Raw genomic sequence first — 21,567 nt, forward strand, 5'->3', positions numbered from 1 at the left:
TGCTGTCCTACTTGGGCAGTGTGAAGTGCTGGCTCTTCTCTTTTTCTTACCAAAATCTAAGCTCAGCTTAGTAAAGTTACCTGATAATCCACTATAAGATATTAATACTGAGTTACCTTATGCGGGGATGCTACCATTTACAGCAGTAGTGACCTTCCAATATTAAAAAGTCAAAATGTTGAATTTCCAAAACCATTGACAAGCTAGAGTAGGAGCAACATTTGGTAGTAAGATCTTTCTAAAGTCTCCAAAGTAAAGTTGCACAGGAAGCCACGATTCTGTTGAAGAATAACATTATTCCAGAGTATCATCTAGATGTTTCTGCAGAACAATTGTTTATGTTCTCTATTTTGCTTATTTAATCAAGTGAAACAAGTATTTCTCTTTACTGACTATGTGTAGATATCCTGCACCATCTTCATGTTAAGGACTTCTGTTTGGAAACTTCTACTATCATCAGGACCTTCACGTAGGTTATTTTTCCGGTTATGATAGGCTTATCTTGATTTATCACTGCTTTACACCTGTAACCAAATAGGGATCAGTGAGATAAATGACCAACGATGGGACAGTTCATAAGGCATACAAGCCACAGAGTTTGTGTAGTCCTGTCTGCTCTGTGACACCAGTGGTCAAACTTATATTATGGTGTACATGGAATTAAAAATAGAGCCTGGCTCTGAGCCCTTTTACCTCAGTATTCCCCTTAATTCCCTTGGCATTCTCATATAAACTTAAGCTTCTGCCAAGTTCTCTTTTAGGTCCCCACTTATAGTGGATTTCCTGCTTAGTCCCTAAATTTGATGAAAAGGCATCCTGATGGATAAAGAGCTGCAAGAAAGAAAAGAAAGAAAACATTTTCTCCTCAGACCAGGCTAACCCCAAAGAAACCCCTGGGACCTAGGATTTTCTAACATATTTTTCAGGCCCAAAGATGAAGGTATGTCATCTGACAAGACTACAGACTCTTGGAAGATGGTATGACCCTCTTCACCAAGAGAGGTTGGGATCATATTAATAAGGCCAGAACCCCTTAAATTGGAACTAACCCCGTAATGTATGAGTCAACCACTAATCTGGGGTTGCAGTGATTATAGTCAGTTAGAAGAAAACTGGTTTTTGGCTAATGCTCATACTGAGCTGTCCAGGGTTCTGACTTTGGCATGGGACATTCCAATCCTTGGGCTTGATGCTGGTGATTTTGCTTTAAATTCTGAGTACTTTGGATGTAGTTTGTGATCACTAATCTTGACTACCTCTGTAGTTTACCTTGAGCTCTATTGAGCTAGGCTATTGTTAATGACATACTGTGTACAAACTGTAAAATTGATTATACTGTGTCAGGACTTTTAAGTTGGAGAGCATGAGGCTTAGACTTTAATCAAAAGTCTTAGACTTTAATAACAGCTGCATTAGCCATGTGATTTTGAAGAAGTCTCTGAAGATTTTTCAGAACCTTGGTTTTCTCATCATCCTTGAAAATAAAATGTGAAAAATATCTGTAACATAAATGACTAAAATATAATACAAAGAGCATTTAAAAATATATGAGAAAAAAACTTGGAAAAGTAAACATGGGACACAAAAGGCAATTTACAAAATAAGAAAGACAAATTGCCCACAAGATATGTAAAAATTAACTCAAAATGGATCAAACACCAAATTTTAAGACCTGGAACTATAAAACTCTTAGAAAAAAACATAGCTGTAAATCTTTTGACCTTGGATTAGGCAATTGTTTCTTAGATATGACACCAAAATCACAAGTGACAAAAGATAAAATAGATGAATTGAACTTCATAAAAATTAAACAATTTTGTCCTGCAATGGACACCATCAAGAAAGTAAAAAGACAATCCACAGAATGAAAGAAAAATATTTGCAAATCATATATGTGATAAAGGACTTGTATCCAGAATATTTAAAGAAATTTTACAACTCAATATTAAAAGAAAAATAACCCAGTTTAAAAATGGGCATAGGATCTGAATAGACATTTCTCCAAAGAAGATATAGAAATGGCCAATAAGCACATGAAAAAGATGCTGAACACCATTAGCTATCAGGGAAATGCAAATCAAAACCACAATGTGATTCTACTTCACACCCTCTAGGATGGCTGTAATGAAAAGACAGATAATAACAAGTATCGGCAAGGATGTGGAGAAGTTGAAGTCCTAGTAAACTGCTGATGAGATTTTTAAATGGGCCAGTTGATTTGGAAAACAGTATGACAGTTCCTCAAGTAATTAAACACAGAGTTCCCATATGACTCAGCAGTTCTAATACTAGGTATATACCCAAGATAAAAGAAAAATTACCCCAAAAAACTTATACACAAACATTTATAGCAGCATCATTTATAATAATCAAAAGGTGGAAACAACCTAAATGTCTATCAACTGATGAATGGATGAACAAATTTTGTTATATCTGTACAATGGAGTATTATTCATCAAAAAAAGAAATGGAGTACTGATAATGCTATAATGCAGATGGACATTGAAAATCTTACGCTAAGGGAAAGCAGCCAATCACAAAAGTGCACATATGGTATGATTCCATTCATATGAAGTATCCACAACAGGCAAATTTATGGAGTCAGAAAATAGATTAGTGATTGCCAAGGACTGGATATGAGGTGGTAGGGATGGAGAGTGACTGCTAATGTGGATGACGTTTCTTTTTGGAGTGATGAAAATGTTTTAAAATTGATTGTGGTGATGATTGCACAACCATGTGAAGATAGTGAAAATCATTGAATTATATACTTTAAATTGTACTGTATGCAAATTATATCTCAATAAAGCTGTTATTTTAAAAAAGAAATACAAATTATCAAGAAGCACATGAAAAAACTCCAGATTCATTGGTCATCAAATAAATAAAAAATTAATAATTACAGTGTTACTATTTTTCTTATCAAATTTTGGAAATTAAAATCATGTATATGTGCATGTATTAAATGAGATCTGTTTGTAAACTTCAAAGAGACTATTCAAAGAAAATTTACCTTTATCATGTGTATATTTCAGTTTTCTTGTCAAGCTCAGAATTTTTAAAAGAGGCTTTGTGAATCCAAAGCATGGAGAATTCAAGTTTCAGATCTCCTAATTCATGTTTTTGCCCAAATAAAAAAGTCTTTGTAGTTTTACTCAGATGTGCAAATTAAACAAGAAAAACGAAACTGGGTTCAATGAAAAGTGATCAACTCTCTTCTTTCCACCCCTACTGGAGTGGGAAGCATCTATGTTTTATGCATTAGAAGCATCTATGTTTTATCCCCTTGGATGGCAGATTAAGTAACAGCAGCCACTCCCTATGGACAGAAGGAGCCTGGTGTGTTCCAAATGTGCTGTGTGACATTTGTGAATGATGTAGTGGTCTCCTGGAGAAAACACAGCTGTCTCGGGCACCAGCCTGTAGCCTCTATAAATTAGTTTCAATCTAAACATTCTTTCACTGCAATAGGAATTGGAGAACTCTTCCTGATCAATTTCAAGAGCTTCTACATATTGTGGAAGGGTGAAAACCATGTTGCAAAATGAGCTGGTTGCTCCATAGACAAATTAAGTCCTGAACCAACCTTGCACATAATGATTTCAGAGAAATCTGAGGCTCCAGCGTGAATCTCATCTTGAGTCAAACACTTATCTTACCAAGTCGATGGGAGTGTTTCCACAGTTGCAGTCTCTCTTAAAAAGGTTCAAAAGTAGAGCCTTGGCTTGGATGCTAAAAGTTTTTAAATAAACCAGAGAAGGCAAATACTTGGCATGTGCTGCCACACCCCCTTCACTTGCCTGAATGTAGCTATTTCTTACCTTTCTAGACGCTCTTTTTTTACTGACTCTGGATGTGATCTAAGACTCTTTCTCAACACAGTGCCCCAAGCATTCATTATTAATCTATCAATGAGCTCTATTTGCCATTCCTGTTATAGGAATGGCAAGTTGAAATATGTATACACGCCTATGTGTGTTTTACACAACTACTTAGAAGAACCTTTGAAGTATATTTATCTTTATGTAAGGTTTGCCTTTCAGAATATAGAAACTACTAGTAGAAACAGATCAATAGCCACTCAATATTATTCCTTATCTAATTTGCTTTGAATGCCTGAAATGGTCACTGTTGACTCTCTGTTCTTTACAAATAGAAATACGCAGGCAGAGTGCTAACCATTATAAGCCATTTTCTGGAAGTAATTTGACATGTGCAATTAAATCTTAATAACATGCGTTACCTACGTCAACTCATTTAGTGCTCCCCCAAATCCTTTAAAGAAGGTGCTATTAAAATATCCAGATTACAAATGAGGAAATTTAGGCACAGAATGATTAAATAACTTTCATATTGAGGCTGGAAAGGACTTCATCTTGGTTAAAGTGTTACTTGTGGTACTCTTTCTCCATGTCCCCACACTTCTTCCCCCATGATATAAGCTTTGATCTAAGTTAAGAAGCTAGTGTTAAATAAATGCTCCATACCAGATTCCTTCTTTTGAAAAAGTGAACAAAACTTTTCTTCTAAAAAACAATAGCTTAAGACAAAACCTGACAGTTCTTTTGTCTCAACTATCCTTGCTATGACTCCTTTAAAAGTGCCAACCCCATTTTTCTTTGTCACAAAAGCATTTTAGAACAACTCATAACTTAGAGCAACTCTGCAAGCCCTGGAATCCCATTGTTAACTGTGTGTTATGCCCATACATCGTCCTATTAGTCAAGGTTTGTCAGTTCACAGGGGTGCAAATGTAAAATAAATGATAGTGATAGACATTGGTAATTTCAAACCATAGCATAAAGTTGAAAATTCCTTCAACCAACTAGATAATTATTTGTCCACATCCAGTAGTAGAGCCTAATAAAGATAGTTGTGAAAATTGCTAAAACTAAACAGTGTGAACACCTCTTTAAAGCAGAGCAAAATAGAATAATTTATCAAAGTGGAATTTCAGTTAAATGGGAAATGGAAATGAAAATTTTCAATCAAAATGGAAAATTTCAATTTTCTCTAACAAGTAAAATCTAAATATACTTTAACTGGCTATTTCTTTCACACATTCTCAATCAGAGTATCGATCAGTATCTGATGAACCATGAAAAAGAACTGGAACCATATCCCAAAACTCCTTATCATTTTAGGTGTAAGGAAGTCGTGAGGCTTGCATAGTTACTCCAGTTTTTTTAAATGATGAATTTCATCAGTGTTTCTCAGAGAAACAAAATAACATTCTCCATATATTTCTGTATGTAATTCCCTTACCATAACAATTCTCAAATATTCAGTACCCATCGATAAGCACTCAGTTTTATATCACTAGTCTTCTATATTCTTGGCATGTTGTCAATAATGAAACTGTGAGAAATTTCTATCTGGTATTTCTGATATTCTAAACAATGGATTTTAAAAAACTCAGAAATGCCCCTGATTATATGAAAGGATTAAGCTTCATGGAAAGAGAGCAGTGTAATAGCTTTTCACCTTAAAGATTTCTTAAACAGGCTCATTTTTCCCATGGAAAGATTTTGAAAACCATGATGGTTCAGGGTAACCAATAATTGTTAATGTCAAAGGGGGTAACTTAAAAACAGCTTTAGGACTTCCCTGGTGGTGCAGTGGTTGAGAGTCTGCCTGCCGATGCAGGGGACATGGGTTCGTGCCCCAGTCCGGGAAGATCCCACATGCTGCAGAGCGGCTGGGCTCGTGAGCCATGGCCGCTGAGCCTGCGCGTCCAGAGCCTGTGCTCTGCTATGGGAGAGGCCACAACAGTGAGAGGCCCGCGTACCGCAAAAAAAAAAAAAAAGCTTTATTCAGGTATAATTGGCATACACTAAGTTGCACATATTTACAGTAAGTGATCTGATGGATTTTGACATATGTATACCCCTGTGAAGCTATCACCACAATCAAGCCAATGAAAATGTCCATCATAATTTTTGAAGATATCAATAATGTAAAATTTTGGTGATCATCATATCCCCAGGGGTATCTGGCCCTAGTAGGCCATATTTCTTGTCTATTGAGTGAACACATTTTCTCTAATTTATTGTCACTGAACAGAACAAAAAGTTGGGCAGAATTCAGGCTTTTAACTTTCAGCATTTTTGAGGAGCATCTGCATGGTACTGAAGTTGGCCTTTGAATATATAAATTGACAGGTATGAAATCCTCAGCATGTCTATGGTGGCTTAGCAATCCCACAAAGCCTCACAGTAGCTTGCCTGATGCCCCACCTTCTCTAGAGAAGGAGCAGTGGATGGGCTTATTCCTCCACCCTATGTGTTATTTTTTTTCCAACCACATCATTTCATAGACAATTTAGGAACCAATAAAGCATAAGTCTTGTTTGAAAAGATGTATCTAAATATAGGAATAATACATTATAAGCCAAGTCATTTCCCTCCTCTGAGTTGCTGTTTATCTGTCAAATATCTTCCATTTTATCAGAGAGAGCTGTAAAGGAAAATGGGTGGGTGGGGAAGCAGCAGCAAGCTTTCTGGAATGTCCAGCTTCTCAAATAAAATAGACTGCACAGACAGCTTATAATTTGTATGGCTTTAGCTCAGGGTTTCTGAAAGGAAACATAAGTTGTTTTTGTCCTGCCTATTGCTGTCTTATTCACCCTCAGTGCTGGTAGGAATGAAGTCTGGTAAGCTTTATTCGGAGGATCTCCTGATAGCTCTTTCCTGTACTCCACTATTTTAGGTTCTGTTTTGGAAACAGTTTATGGATGCAGCATTTAACCTCGGGGTTGCAGATTCCCTCGTCTCCATCTGTCAACAACCATCTTCACCCCTCCCCGCGAAGACAAGTCCCCTCCACAGATGATACTGGTCACCCTCAGAACTGTGGCCTTGAGGGCTCCAGCTTCCTTTCTTTGCCTCGGGTCCCAGGACACCAGTCCAGGTTTAACTTTATGAGTTGGGAGGGCAGCTTGCCTAATCAGTCACTCTTCAGCTGGGGGCTGTTTCTACCTGCTCATCCTCTCTGATTCTCCCCCAAATGAGAGGAAGATTCAAGTGGATGTGGCACATTCCCTAATCTAGGCCTGCAGACCGGTGGCTGACGTGTGCAAAGGAAGACTCGGACCAAACAGGCCTTTTTCACCTGCGTAACGACAGGCTTGGGAGTAGCAAGGCAGCAGCGGTGGCGGCCCCGGCAATAGGAGGAGGAGCGCAGGCAGCGGCCGGGGCGGGGCCGGGAGGAAGTGGAGGGGGAGGAGGAGGAGCTGAAACGCGGAAAGCGGCAGGCGGCAGCTCGGCCGGAGTTGCAGCAGCTGCGGCGGTGGCGGCGCTGACACCGCAACCTCCCCAAACCCTGAGTCCCGGCGGGGGCAGCAGCAGGGAGCGCCTGCCCGCCCTCCCGCCCGCCCAGTCACTGCACCTCGGCCCCGCCAAGCAGCAGTCGCTGCGTCCGGGGAACTGCCAGCTATGGCCGCGCCGCCCGATCCCAAAGAAGAGCTGCTGCCGCTGGCCAGCCCCGGGTCCCAGTGGTTCGGGGACCGGAGCGAGGAGGAGGAAGAAGCGGTGACGCCGAAAGGGGCCAAGCCCGAGCCGCAGGTGGGGGAGCCCGGCCCTCGGCTGGGCTCCGAGGCCCGAGAAGCTGCGCCGCGGGAACTGGGCTCGGGCCCCGCCCGGCCGCCGCCCGTTGCCATGGAAACTGCATCCACAGGTAAGGCGGGCGGGTGCCGCTGTCCCGCAAATGGCGTCGGGGACTCGGGTCCCCCAGCCGGTCCCCTTCTCTGCAGCTCGCCTATGCACCTACCTCGCGCTCTCTATCTTGAGCACCAACCTTAACTCCCCTTCGCCACAGGCGACTGTAAATATTAGCGGACTGGTAGGGACAGAAAATTTATTTTTCCAAAGGCTCGGAAGAAAACAAAATACTATTGATCCTTTTATTTCATTATCATTTTTCCGGCTTTCAAAGTTGTTCTCAGAGGCAAACCGCAGCATCCTGGCTGCCGCCGCGCCTGTATACAAGTTTTTTCCTTCTTGGAAGGGGCTGGGGGCCGTAGGGCCCGTTTGGCCAGTTGGGATGATATTCTGAGGCGTGTTTGTGCGCCCGGCGCGCGCCAGCGACAGGGGACGCTGACAACAAAGCGACGGTAGGGCCTGCTGCCCCTAGACTCTGCTCGATCCAGGGCAGAGATGTGACTTTAACTCTCCCTTCCCTCCAAGAATTTCCACACCCTACTCCTAGCCCCTTTCCCTTCACCTCCTCTATCTCCCCCTCCCCCCGCACACTAAACCAAAACGCCACGGTGTGTCTAATTCCAGAGGGACAGCGTTGCCAGAAGGTTGGGAGTTGTGGCGGCTCCCGCCCAGAACCCTTCTTTCCCAGCTGCCCGGATGCTCCCATCTCGAAGGGAGCAGTGAAACTTGCAACCCTTTAGAGCGGCCGCTGGCTGAGGTGTTAGAGGGCTTGAGTGGCGGTGAGTGTTCAGGCACAGTTTACCATCAGTCTGAACCTGCCTGGTCCTTTGGAAATTGTCCTGGATTCGCCCTCCTTTCGCCTGACTTCCCCTTCCGAACTGGAGCACGTTGGTGCTCAGCGGGGACCAGGGATCCTGAAGCATTCTGTCCGAAGGATGCCTGAGGCGAGCTTTGGGGAGGGGCTGCCGGCTTGGGTAGGTCTGTGTTTCCAGGGAGTGGGGTAGAGGGTGCTGTGTGTGTTGTTCCCGGAGAAAGCTTTGCTGTGGTGGAATGAGAGTTGTGTAGTTTTGGAAATGCAGCTCTTGAAGGCCGGGTGCCGGGTGATTCTGCAGGAGGGGAAGGGGGGCGGGACTGGCATGCTTGTTCATGGCAGCTGATTTAGGGGAACCCCTTTCTTAAACCATTGCCTCTCTTAAGGGTCGTGTGGAGTGTCTTAGGTAGTCTTAATTCTTCTCTAGTACAAACGATTTGAGCTGAGGAAAGGAGGTTTAGGGAACGTGTCAAATAAAACATTATGAAGGGAAGAAAAAAAGTAAAGAAAGAAAAAAGAGAGAAAGGAAAAGGAAAGAAAGACTCAAAAGCAGAAAACCCCATTTGTCATATATTAGTTATTATATGGAGGAGGGGAGGATTTAAGACTAAGAGAGATCTCAACTTCTTCATCTAAATGGAGAGAAAACAAAACTTTTTATAATTGCAAAAGAAGATGGCAGAAGCCAATAGACAAAGGAAGGTACACATTTCATTGGTTTACCATTACCATTCTTCGTTGAGAGTAGCTCATAGTACAGAACCTTTATCCACTGTCATCAAAGTAAATCATTTATAAACATTGCCCACCTCCCATTGGTGTCCCCAAGGTTAGGTGAACTAGGGAGAGGAAGCTAAGTGCCCCCTGTTCAGTAACATACTATCCACTAAAATGGTTGCTATGCACAAAATGCCTAGAACAACTGTGACAAAGTAGGCATTTGCAATTTTTAATATTATTACAGAAATATTTTACTTTGTTGAATATATTAGGGGTTTCCTATCCTAGGCAACAAATACACTAATAAAATCGAACATGATGCTAACTTTGGATGGGAGGAGAATGAAGGGAGGCAGAAGGAGCACATAGTTTGCATATTTATATAGAAATTTTTAAGTTTATTATTGCTGCTTGAAGGAATTTCTCATATAGTTGTTGGTTATTTAATGTTTTAAGTTTGTATATTTCTTTTTTAGTAGACTGTATGGGCTGTTATAAGAGTCCCAGATGCCAGAAATGATATCTAAATAAATAACTAGATCTTGAAAAATTCAAATAAAATCTGGGCCAGCTTCCTTATCTGTTGTTTTGGCAGTTCTGTTGCAATAAGCAGAGTCAGCAGGTGCATCCTCAACTTAATCAGGGACAAAATCCAGAGGAAGTCTATTAAGCACATGGCTTTCCTTTTTTTTAAAAGAATGGTACTCTTTGGGACTCAAATCAAACTAAGAAGTAACTTAGACTTTGAGTGTGATGCACTGTAAATAGCTTTTGTTTCTTTCTCAAATGGAATTCTAAAATTTAAGACAGATATTGATGTTTTAAAAACTTTTTTTCTGAAAAACACCACTAATAATGCTATCTGGACAGAAATTCTGTTATTTATTTTTATACATTGATGGTAATTAAAGTTCCTAAAGAAATATTTCCAAAAATATTTCTCAGTGATGTCCTGGAATGAATATATGTTTAAACATCATTAAAGTAGCACTATAAAGCTCTGTCAGTACTGTATTCTTTACCAGTACTCCATCAGTACAGATATTCTCATTGCTTCTGTCCCTTTTGTGGGATGGAAATGTCCTTAACAAAAAGTAACACTTTTTTCTAAAGCTACAATTTTTCATGTCTAAAATTGATAATGGGCACGTGATATGATGTCTGTTGCCAAGGGAACATTTAATGCACTGTATGTAGGCTACAACATGTTAGATTGTTAATCATGAAACAGTGCCATCATCGAATAACTTTATACAAAGAACGTGAAGAGCAACATTTTTGTTTTTTCACGATCAGTTATTTTATTCCTGGAAACTATTCAAAAGGAGCATACAAAAACACAAGAATAGAAGAATCATCCTTTGTTTAAAGGAAGAATTTAAAATAGAATATTTGAACAAAATGCAATGGTAAGAATTAACTCATTGGCCACTTTGGAAATTAACTCATTGACTGATTCATGCATAGAAGGCAAAATGAATAAGAGAATGGAGAATGGTCTGGAGAAAGCAGCCCAGTGTGATGATTTGCTTTAGTGATATTGACTTATAGATAATTTGACTTAAATTTCTAGATGATTGCCAAGGGGGAGGGAAGTGAGAGAGGGAGAGAGAGGTATTTTTCCAATTTACTTGGACTACAGTGCTCATAAATTTATATTTTTCAAATGCTGAATGTGATACTCTATTGGAAAAAACTATTCTTAATCTATCATTATTTAAATACCTTTCAGAAATGTTTATATGTCCTGCATTTATTCTGTATAATATAATAAATTGTACCATACACATTACCAATCATCTTTTAAAATCCATGTAGAGACTGGATTAGCTGTCTTTTCTTGTGGTTGTGCTCGATAGATGTGTACATTTTTTAAAATTTTTGAGTCATTCCCAGCAATCCTCTTCAGAAGGTGTAAATTTCGGTTTTCTGTTTTCTTTCATCTTTTAAGAAAGCTACAGTTCTATTGAAATGGGAAGGAACACTACACTAGCTTTTACAATATTTTACAGAACCTATAAGAAAAATAAGAGTTTCTAATGCAATTTATTTCTCTGGACATAGGCTCTGAATATAATCAATGACACTTCTGGCAGTAACTACAGTACTTATCCTTTCATATTGGGAATTCAAATTAGGTTAAATTAAAATTTAGAAACACATACCCTAAAAATACATTGATAAATAAATTTTATCAGAGCTTTCAGCATAACTTCCTTTTCATGAACTCACTGTTCCAGGAAACCCATCCTACTCATTGTCCCTCAGATACACCATAGACCTACCTGCTCCCATCTCTTCTCTAGGCTGTTCATCTACTGACTCTGAGGGTTTGGAGAAGAGTTGTGGATTATTTTGTTCATTGTACTGTCTATCTTGCATAGCCTGGAAGATAGACAAAACTTCCAAAAAGTTTATGGAAAGTTTTTATTATCTGTAAAGTGAGAGACCATTGAGATTCAATTCAATTTAGTAAACATTTATTGAATGCCCCCTTTGTGTAAGGATCTGTGCTAAACACAGGTTTTGGTTTCCTAGAACATGTGCACCTTTCTGTTTCACATTAGTATTTAGTTAAACAGTGCTTTTATGTCATTTTTTATTTTCCTCATTCCCAAGTCATTGCTGGAAGATTGTTTAGAAGGGTATTATAATAATCTAACCACATGGGCACACAGGCATGAATTAGTTTTCTGAGGTCGACATAGGATAAATAAATACTAGCATAGCTTGCTCAAAGGGCATAGCTGGGGGAAAACAAAATCTATCTATCTACCTAACTAGCTAATTCTGTCTTCCTCATAGAAGTAACTGTGGCTGAATAGTACTCAGAGATCCTTGTATTAGTTAGTAGTGCTTTTATTTTAAAGTTAAAGGAAGTGATCTCAGTGGTGACTAAGGGAGATTTGAAAAAAGGCACTGTAAAATATAGACGGCAGTGAAAATAAAAGACATATTTCAAGAGACTAGTACATCCACACAGGAATGCTTTCCATGAAAGAATATGGTCAAAAGATGAAAGACAGCCAGTTTTATTTGTTTAAATAATATTTGAGGGCAAAAAGAACAATGAGAAGAACATGAGCTAGAGAGGCTCACTGCTTGTGGAAGGTGCTCTAGTGAGAGTAATGAAAAAAAGGAGAGGGAAGAGTTTCTCAGTTCACATTTAACCCGTATTATTTAAAAGGGACAGTGATCATTTTGAAATGTATAGGAATATTGAACCACTATGTTGTGTAACAGGAACTAACACAGTATTGTAGGTCAGTTATACTTCCAAAACAAACAAACAGACTCATAGAAAAAGAGATCAGATTTGTGGTTACCAGAGGTGGGGGAGTGGGTGGAGGGGGAATTGGATGAAGGCAGTCAAAAGGTACAAACTTCCAGATAAGATAAATAAGTACTCAGGATGTAATGTACAACATAATTAATATAATTAACAGTGCTGTATGTTATATATGAAAGTTGTTAAGAGAGTTTGAGTTCTCATCACAAGGAAAACATTTTTTTCTATTTTTTTAGTCTTATATCTATATGAGATAATGGAACTTCACGAAAGTTGATCATTTAAAAATAAATAATTAAAATGGACAGTGATTCTTAAGCTGGGCAATCTAAAACATACGGAAAGAAATACTAGAAGCCCAGGATAAGTGAACAGCAAGTAGAATACTGTATCACTGCTCTGATAAGATTGGCTCTTCGGAGCCAACTACTTTATATCTCATGGTATAGAATGAGTGTGGTGAGCAGTTTTGATGTCATTCCTAGTATCTCCTGAGAATAAGACTAATGTTAGAAAAGTTGAAATGGGGAATGATTTTCAGAAAAGGGAAAACAATGGATATTTAAAACTTACAAGCCAATATGTTTGTTGCTGAGTGCTGGTAGAATCTAAGAATGCATTATTATGCTGAATATTTATAAACCCTTAGAAAATAATAAACATGTTGATCACTGGCAATTCCCATTGGTTCACTAAAAAAATAATGCCCATAAAACATAATTTTCTCTTTTTCATATTCTGAATCACCAACATATGCACAGCACTTACTATGCACAGGAACTCTAGAAAGTACTCAACTTACATTAGAAAGCACGCTCTTTAATTTTGCAAATGGCACAAAGTTTCAAAAGATGATTGATATGGTAGAGGGTAGCACTCCTATTTAAAATTTTTAATTTTAATGTTAACTCAAAAGCAAATCCTTTTTATTAAAATAATTTTTTACTCTAGTTTAAAAAATTCCTTGTTGGGGTAAGAAGCACATGCATGTAACATTAAAATTTTAAAGCTACAAAAGGGTATACAGAGAAAAGGAAGTATTCACACTCAGTCTTTCAACCAGCCAGCTGTTATCCCTCTTCAGCAGCAACCATTGTTATCAATTTCAGCAATAGAGCATTATTTAATTAATTCATGATTATACTATTATTTATTGAACCCCTGCTCTATGCCAGGCGTTGTTCTAAGCACTAAGGGTACGGTACAGAAAAGGACAGATAAAAGTTTATTTCCTATAAATTATATATCCTACTCTGTGTGTGTGTGTGTGTGTGTGTGTGTGCGTGCGTGTGTAGGCAGGGAAGGAGAGAAGACAGAGGAGACAAAGAACGAAAAATATATGTCAAGGTATGATAAGTCCTAAGGAGAAAGTTAAAATAGAGCAGTAGAGTGAGAGAGATAGTCAAAAATGTCCTCTTTGATAAGGTGGCATTAAAGCAAAGACTTGAAGAAAGTGACAGAATAAGTCATGCAGATGCAGAAGATCATTTTAGGCAGAAGGAATAGTCTGTGCAAAGGCCCTGGGTGAAAGTACTCCCTGGAATGGCAGGGAGGTCACTGAAGTGGGGTGAACAAGGTGAAAATGGTAGGAGATGGGCTCAGAGTGTAGGGTGAGGGGTGATGGGCAGATTAGGTCCTATAGGCCATTTTAAGAGTTTTGGATATTACTCTGAGTTTGATGGGAGCCACTGGAGGGTTTACAGTAGGGGAGGAACATGTTTAGAGTTAAGTTTTAAATTAAATTTAATGGCTCACTCTGTACTGTATTGAGAATCTAAAATAGGGGAGGAGGGAGGAATATGGAGCAAGAATGACCAACTAGGAAGCTATTGTAATAATGCAAGTAAGAGATGCTAGTGGCTTGCACTGGGGTGATACATTGGAGGAGGTGAAAAGTGCTTGGATTCTAGATATATTCTAAGTGTAAAGCTAACAGTGTATCCCTAATGGGTTTTGTACGGGTGTGAGAGAAAAGAGTTAAGCATGACACCATTTTATGGCCTGAGCAAATGCAAGAATGGAGTTGCTATTAGCTGGGATTGGGAAGACTTTGGGAGGGGCAGGTTTTGGGGAAAAGCCAGGAGTTTGGTTTTGCAAATGCTAACTCTGAAATGCTCATTAGATAGCCAAGCAGTGATGTCAAGCAGGTAGTGTAGAGGTCAGGGGTGGGGAATGGTCTGGTCTGGGTATGTAAATTTTGGAGTTGTTGGCATAGAGTTGAGATCACCAAGAGGGAGTGAGTTTTGACAGTGAAGAGGTCAAGGAGTCCTGGGATGCCCAAATACTCAGAGTTTCAAGCAAAGGAAACTGAGTAAAAATGGCTTAATGGTGTAGAGGGAGAACTGAAAAAGTGGGATTCCAGAAGGCAGGGAAATGTATTTAAGAGGGATGGAATGAGTGACTCTGTCAGATGCTGCTTGTAGGTTGGGTAAGATGAGGACTGAGAATCAGCCATTGGATTTGACAATGAGGAAGCCATGAATTTGATGAAGCTGTTTTATTGTGAAGTGTTGGGGGAAAACTTTGGTTGGAATGAGTTTTAGGGAAAATGAGAAAGGAGAAAATGAGAGACAATATTATAGACATAACTCTTTTGAAGGAGGAAACTAGAAAAACAGGAACATAACTACCTGGAGGGTTGGGATCAAGAGAAGGGAAAGTTTTATTTAATTATTTTTTTACTATGGGGGATATTAAAGCGTATTTGTAAGACGATACAAATGATTTAATAGGGGTGGAAAGATGGATGGTACAGGAGAGGGAGGGGGCATTTCCTGTACTATGTCCCTGAGCAGGTGAGGAGAAATGGATCAGGACACAGTGGAGGGATGATGTTAGATAGACGTAAGGACAGTTCACGGATATAACTGGAGGATGGGGGCACAGGTGCAGAGGTGGGGCTGAGGATAGGTAGAAGTTCAGTGAAATAGGAAGAAAGGTCAACAGGAGAGTGAAGGCAAGAGTGGAGTTGGAAGTTTGAGAGGAGGGGAGAAGGTATACAAGTTTTGTGTAGGAGATTGGGAGAGTGAAACGTCTAGGGGAAATGGTAGGAATTCTAAGCATCCCCAGTGTCCACCTGGAGTTGAAGGTCATGAGCTTAAAGCGAGACCAGTTACCATACATGTTGTCTTTTTTTCCCATCAGTGTTGATTTCAAGTAGGTGGACAGTTGGATTGGTTTTTGTTTTTTTCTGGTAAGTATGACAAGATGAGATGGGCGGTGGAGTTAAGGATGTGTGCAAGGCAGTGAGAGTACTGGAGGGTTGTGGAATCTGGGGAGGAGGAAGGAGGACAGAGGGGGATGAAGCACAGTGAAAAGATGATGTGAACAGTGGGTTGTGCGTACCGGCAGGGTTGAAGAAGAGCAGGAGCCGGGGTGCTAGAGTAAGGGGGCTGAAAGGATAAGATTCAAGGTGGAGTGTTTGATATGGAGATTATGGAGGGGGTACAGTTATTGAGGGGATTGGGAGACAGATGTAGTGGAGGACGACAAGGTCATCAGAGGAGTGGCGTCCAGAAGAATGGTAAGGCTGGGAGTGAGATTATTACCTACATGATTTCTGAAATTGCCAAGATTGTAGCACTTGGAGAATACAGTGAACTGTATTTGCTAAAGATAAAGGACACAGTGGCCTGGGCTTCAAAGCTAGGGGATTTTAGAGGGGAGGGAAGAATAGTAGCCTGTAAAATTATGAATTTCTGACTGTAGGTTCTGTAAATTCTATTTAATATGTTCAGAATGTAGGAGGCACAACTTAAAATAGTTCATTTTGGGGGATGGGAGCTTTGAGGGTTGTAATTAACTAAATATGAGCTAGTGGTATGGTGAAATTACTAAAATATCGTATGTAATTTTAGGTAGTATTAATAGAAAGTCTTGGGTACACATTATATGAGGTAATAGTTCCCCTAGATTCTGTTCTAGGCAGACAAAATTTGGAATCTTATACTAAATGATGGGTGTCATGGTTTAGAGACACTGTAGTACAGTGAAAGGTGACTAGATTGGTGTGGCTTCTAGAAAAACAAAATGCTGTTTGAGAAATGGTTGAAAAAATTCAGACTTTTTAGCCAGAATAAGAGAATGAAAGGAGATCTGAAAGCAAAATTCAAATACTAGAAGAAATCTTATTAACCAAATGAAGACTTGACCGAGGTGATTTCACAAGGCAAAATTGGGACTGGTGGGTAAATCAGAGAAACACATTTCAACTTAATGAAGGAGAATGTTCTAATAATTAGAATTGCCCAGAAAAGAGATAAATTGCCTCTCAGTTACTGATACTTAAGCACAAGTGAGGTTGCTGTTTACTGGGGGAAACAGAAAGGAAAGTGTTAAGTTATACCAAGATCTTTATCCCTTCATAAGAGAAAACAATACACCTAACCTTACCTGTGGTTGTTAGAGAAGGCATATTTCTCAAGAGTGAACAGCTCACAAATGAAACCAGAAACAGTACTCATCACAAAAACCACAGTTAACTTCAAATTGGCTCTCTAAAAAATGCACTCTCCACAGAATTGTGGCCATCTTTAAATTCTTCTCTAGTTCTCCATTGTTGAGAAAAACTCTATAATGTAACATACTTGCCTCTTGAGAACTATACAGTTTTATACAATTTGGGGTTATTAACCTAAATGTGAAACATGCTATCTGCAAGCACCTCTTTTATTTATTCTTTTTTCCTGAACTATCCTCTTCATTTTTTTTACTACAGACTCTAATTCCATAAATATTTGATATATTCTAAAATGTTTGGGGAATTCATTAACTAATTCCGTATTGCTAAAAGCATCGTATGATACTGTCCTTAGTCCTCTGCCTCACTATCTGCATGTTTATGCCAGATCATTTATTGTAAAATCATGTTTGCTGAGTTGCCTAGTGATTTACATTCTTAGCTGGAACTGTTCTGCATTCTGACTTCATGTCCAATCCCCAAATGGATTTTTCAATTCATCTACTGCATGAGATTGTTATAAAACCAGTTATAGACCAAATTCTTGCTTCCTGAATGTGGGGAATTTGTTGACTATCTCTCATCCTTACAAGTACCTAGAATTTTGTTTTATGCATAGCAAGTCTTCATTTTTTAAAAACAAGTCTTGGACAACAGAAAATTGTGTGTATTCAAGTTACTGCTGATCCAGTTGGTGAGCATAAGAATAAAAAGGAGTGTCACATCTCCCTTTGGCATGAATTTTTCAACGGGTCCCGAAATATCAGGCCTTTCAAAATGTGGTCTGTAGATGACCTGCTTCAAGATCCCGTGAAGCGATTCACGGACCTCAGCTCAGGGAAACAAGCCTGCCAAATGCATGTTAAGACTTTAAGAAGCACTGATTTATTGACTCTCGTCCTTATGCTCAGTTAGGAGCTGTGGGGGATGATGGAACATGAGCCAGGACCTCTTTCTCCGTTCTTCCAAGCTTACTGTCTAGATGGGATATGTGACTAACCCACACAAAACAAAGGTAGTTTGTCAGCCTGGTGCTTGGATAGATGCTACAAGCTATAAGCACTGTACAAATTTCATAATTTTATGGGTTCCAGGGTACCTGGTGTCTTGAAAGAGGTGGAGTGTGACTTACACCTAAAGGATAGGCAGATTAGAAATAAGCAGAAGTGGCAGAAAGGCAGTTTTAGGTGAGGGGAGAGACATGGGTGATGACATAGAGATGAGCAATGACCAGCGCGTTTTAACCTGCCCATTCGGGTTCAGGAAGACAGATTCTGGGGGGTTTGAAAGCTATTCATGGGACTGTAGACTCCTTTTATATGGATTCTGGGACCTTTGAAGGTTTATACGTGACAGAAGTAATACAGTCAGCCCTCTGTATCCTTGGGTTCCACACCCACCTTCACTGATAGGAAGGGCCCACTGTACTATACCATTTTATATAAGGGAATTGAGCATCCATGGGTATTGGTATTTACACGGGGTCCTGGAACCAATTCCCAGTGAATACTGAGGAATGACTGTATAAAGCTGTGTTAAGGAAGATTAGTCCAACAGTGGCATAGATGATGAACTCAACGGGGATGATCCTGAAACCTGCACTTTTGCTGAAAGAAGCTTGACTCAATAACATCAGTTTCAGAGGCTTGATTAAATAAAAATGGGAATGAAGAGGAAGGTACCTGGGAAGAAAGAGGAGGAAAGATGAGCACTTCATGGGAACATTCAACAGGACTTTGTGACTGACAGGACACGGGGGATGAGGAGAAGAATGAATCAACTCTAAGGTTCTGTTCCTATGGCTGGGAGAATGATGGTGCTATAGAGAGATGGGAGGGGGCACTGGTCAGACAGATGAGGATAATGCATTCATTTTTGTCATACGGGGCTCAAAATGAAGAAAAGCATTTGAGTGGAAATCTCCACTTGGCTCTGTATATTAAGGAACGGATTTTGGAGATGAAAACAGGATTGTAGATAAAGGTTTAGAAAATTAGAAAAGGGGACTTCCCTGGTGGTGCAGTGGTTAAGAATCCTCCTGTCAATGTAGGGGACATAGGTTCGAGCCCTGGTCTGGGAAGATCACGCATGCCACGTGATTAGGTGCCACAGCTAATCCTGTGCACCACAACTACTGAGCCTGTGCTCTAGAGCCCGCAAACCACAACTACTGAGCCTGCGTGCCACAACTACTGAATCCCACATGCCTAGAGCCTGGGCTCCGCAACAAGAGAAGCCACTGCAGTGAGAAGCCCGCGCACTGCAACGAAGAGTAGCCCCTGCTTGCTGCAACTAGAGAAAGCCCGTGCGCAGCAATGAAGACCCAATGCAGCCAAAAATAAATAAAAATTTTCTTAAAAATTAAAAGAAAATTAGAAGAAAAGCCATAGAATAAATTAGTTTTTTGGAAGAGATTATGTAGTATGGGAGGAACAAAGGGCCAAGAACAGAGCAAGTGCTCCTTGTGTCTTACTAGCTGAGTGGCATTAGGCCAGTTATTGAACCTCCCTCAGCCTTAGATTCTGTGTATGTGGCACTAGGTCTTGTAGAGTGCCTGGCAATTAGGTGGTAACTCCCCTCATTATTATAGTATCATGGAAATCAAGATGGCATGGTATAGAATTAGTCTTGACCGAGAAGACAGATTTGTCTAGTCTTGGCTTTGGCACCTAATATCATGTCAATGTGGGCAAATTTGCTTTATGTCTCAGTTTCTTCATATGTAAAATGGGCATGATACCATTGTCCTGGCTACCTTACAGGGCTGTTTTGAGGATAAAATGAGATAACAAGAGGAGGTACATGCAAATTGCAAATTACTCGACATCTGTAAGGAACTACTGATAGGAAGCCTGGTAGCACTGTCAGGTGCAGAAGAGAGGTCTAAGAGAATAAAGACTGAGAAAAAACCATGTCTCCTCGGCCCTAGGTGTTTTAATAGAAAATGCTTGCTGTACTTAGCTGAACCTCAGCCAGATGTTAGTGGGGAGAGCAGGAGAGCGAGGAAGAGTGGGACTGGGGAGAAGGTGGTTCTGGCAATCCACATTGGGAGACATTTTGGCTATGAAGAGTGCATTTGGAGTGGCGCCCCACCCCATTCTTCATGTCCTAAAGAGTGAACTGTGGCTGGAGCAGGGCTGAGGCGTGCCCATAGGGGCCAGGTGAGGTCTATTCTTAATCTCTTGCTCAGTGGAAGGGCAGTAAATGTAGAAAGCTGCCCCATGTGTGCATGGTAGTCTGGAAGAGGCTGTCTCCCAGAGAGGCTATCACAGTGAAAGCCAGCCCCTGCACCTTATCCCCACCGCTCCCCCAAAGCTTAAATTAATTGGCCCTGTGGGCTTATAGGTACTTACATGCTACTCTTACAGCTCTATAGATTTAAAAGTCTTCCATAAATAGATTAATACTTCTGGAAAGATGGAGTAGACAGCTTTTCCTTATCCCTCTTGCTAAGTACAGCTAAAAATTCTGGACATTATATACAAGATAAGCATAAAAGACTGTGCAATGAAAGTAGCATACTTGTAAGGCATTAACGTAGGTGAAAACCTATCTGAACTAGAGTGAGAGAGAAAAGCTGGGTGAGGGAGACAGTAGCTAAAACTTGGAATGACAGAACTTGAGAATCCAGAGATTTTTCTTGCAGTAGGATTCTCAGACTAACTCTATGAACAGAATAGGAGGGTCACAGTAAAACTGCAACACGTATAAAGAAAAAAACAGAGGCGCTTTATTTAACCATAGTTAACTCTCAGTCAATGGGGCAAGCCAGCTTCCCTCCAGGTGAGGAACTCTTAGTCTTATTAACTCAGATTGCCCAGAACCAGGAGCTGAGGGTTGTGCTTGGCTCCGGGAGGGTTGACCACATGCAGGGCTGGGCCAAGTCCTGAGGGTACTGAGAGCACTGGAGCAGAGATGGTAGCAGAAACCTGGACTCTGGTTGAAAGAACTGAAGATTTACAGCCTGCACAAGAGAAGATAGGATGGGTTATGACAGCCACCTAAAAATACATAAAGAGCTGCCAAGTGGCATAGGGACTGGGTATGTTCTACGTGACTCTGGAGGATGGAACTGTAGTCGATCATGAGTTAAGCCGTGAAATATGAAAATAGCTTGGACTACCTCATATGGTGGTGAGTTTCTTGTTACTGCAGGTATGTAAGCATAGCTGGGTTGGTCGCTTATATGACAGAGGAGACATAATAAAGAGGATACATTAGGTTAGTAATTCTTTATCTTTTCAGGATCACAGATCCCCACTGGAGAATCTCTGCTCAGGAAAGTGTACTTAAGGAATCTCTGCTCAGGAAAGTGTACTTACAAACACTGTTTTGGACACAAATTCCGGCATTTTTTCGGAGGCCTTTTATGGATGGAGGAATTAAATAACTTTCTAACTCTTAGAGATCAATAATTTCAGATACTGTCATATAAATCACTGTTTATACAGCAGCAATAGTTTCATGGTTTAATAAAATCTCATTGAATCATCCATTTATTTATTCAACAAATATTTATTAAGCACGAACTGTGTGTGTGCGTTTGCATACACACACACACACACACACACACACACACAAGGTATGTAGCTGAGTAGGTGATACTTAAATATGTAACCAGAATATAAAA

General features: G+C 40.1%; 1 protein-coding gene across 2 annotated transcripts in view; it reads left to right on the plus strand.

Moving 5' to 3' along the window:
- Positions 1-7,433: 7,433 nt before the first annotated feature.
- The window catches only part of RTN1 (reticulon 1), a gene marked incomplete at its 5' end in the record, with an annotated part of 241,427 nt that continues 227,293 nt past the window's right edge, over positions 7,434-21,567 (plus strand). For both annotated transcript variants that reach the window (XM_082649525.1, XM_082649526.1), the window contains one exon: positions 7,434-7,674. In XM_082649525.1, the coding sequence (XP_082505651.1) occupies positions 7,434-7,674 (241 nt within the window). The remainder of the gene's footprint in view (positions 7,675-21,567) is intronic.

This window comes from Grampus griseus (genome assembly GCF_964374135.1).
Source record: "Grampus griseus genome assembly, chromosome: 2".
In the NCBI taxonomy this organism is placed as follows: Eukaryota; Metazoa; Chordata; class Mammalia; order Artiodactyla; family Delphinidae; genus Grampus; species Grampus griseus.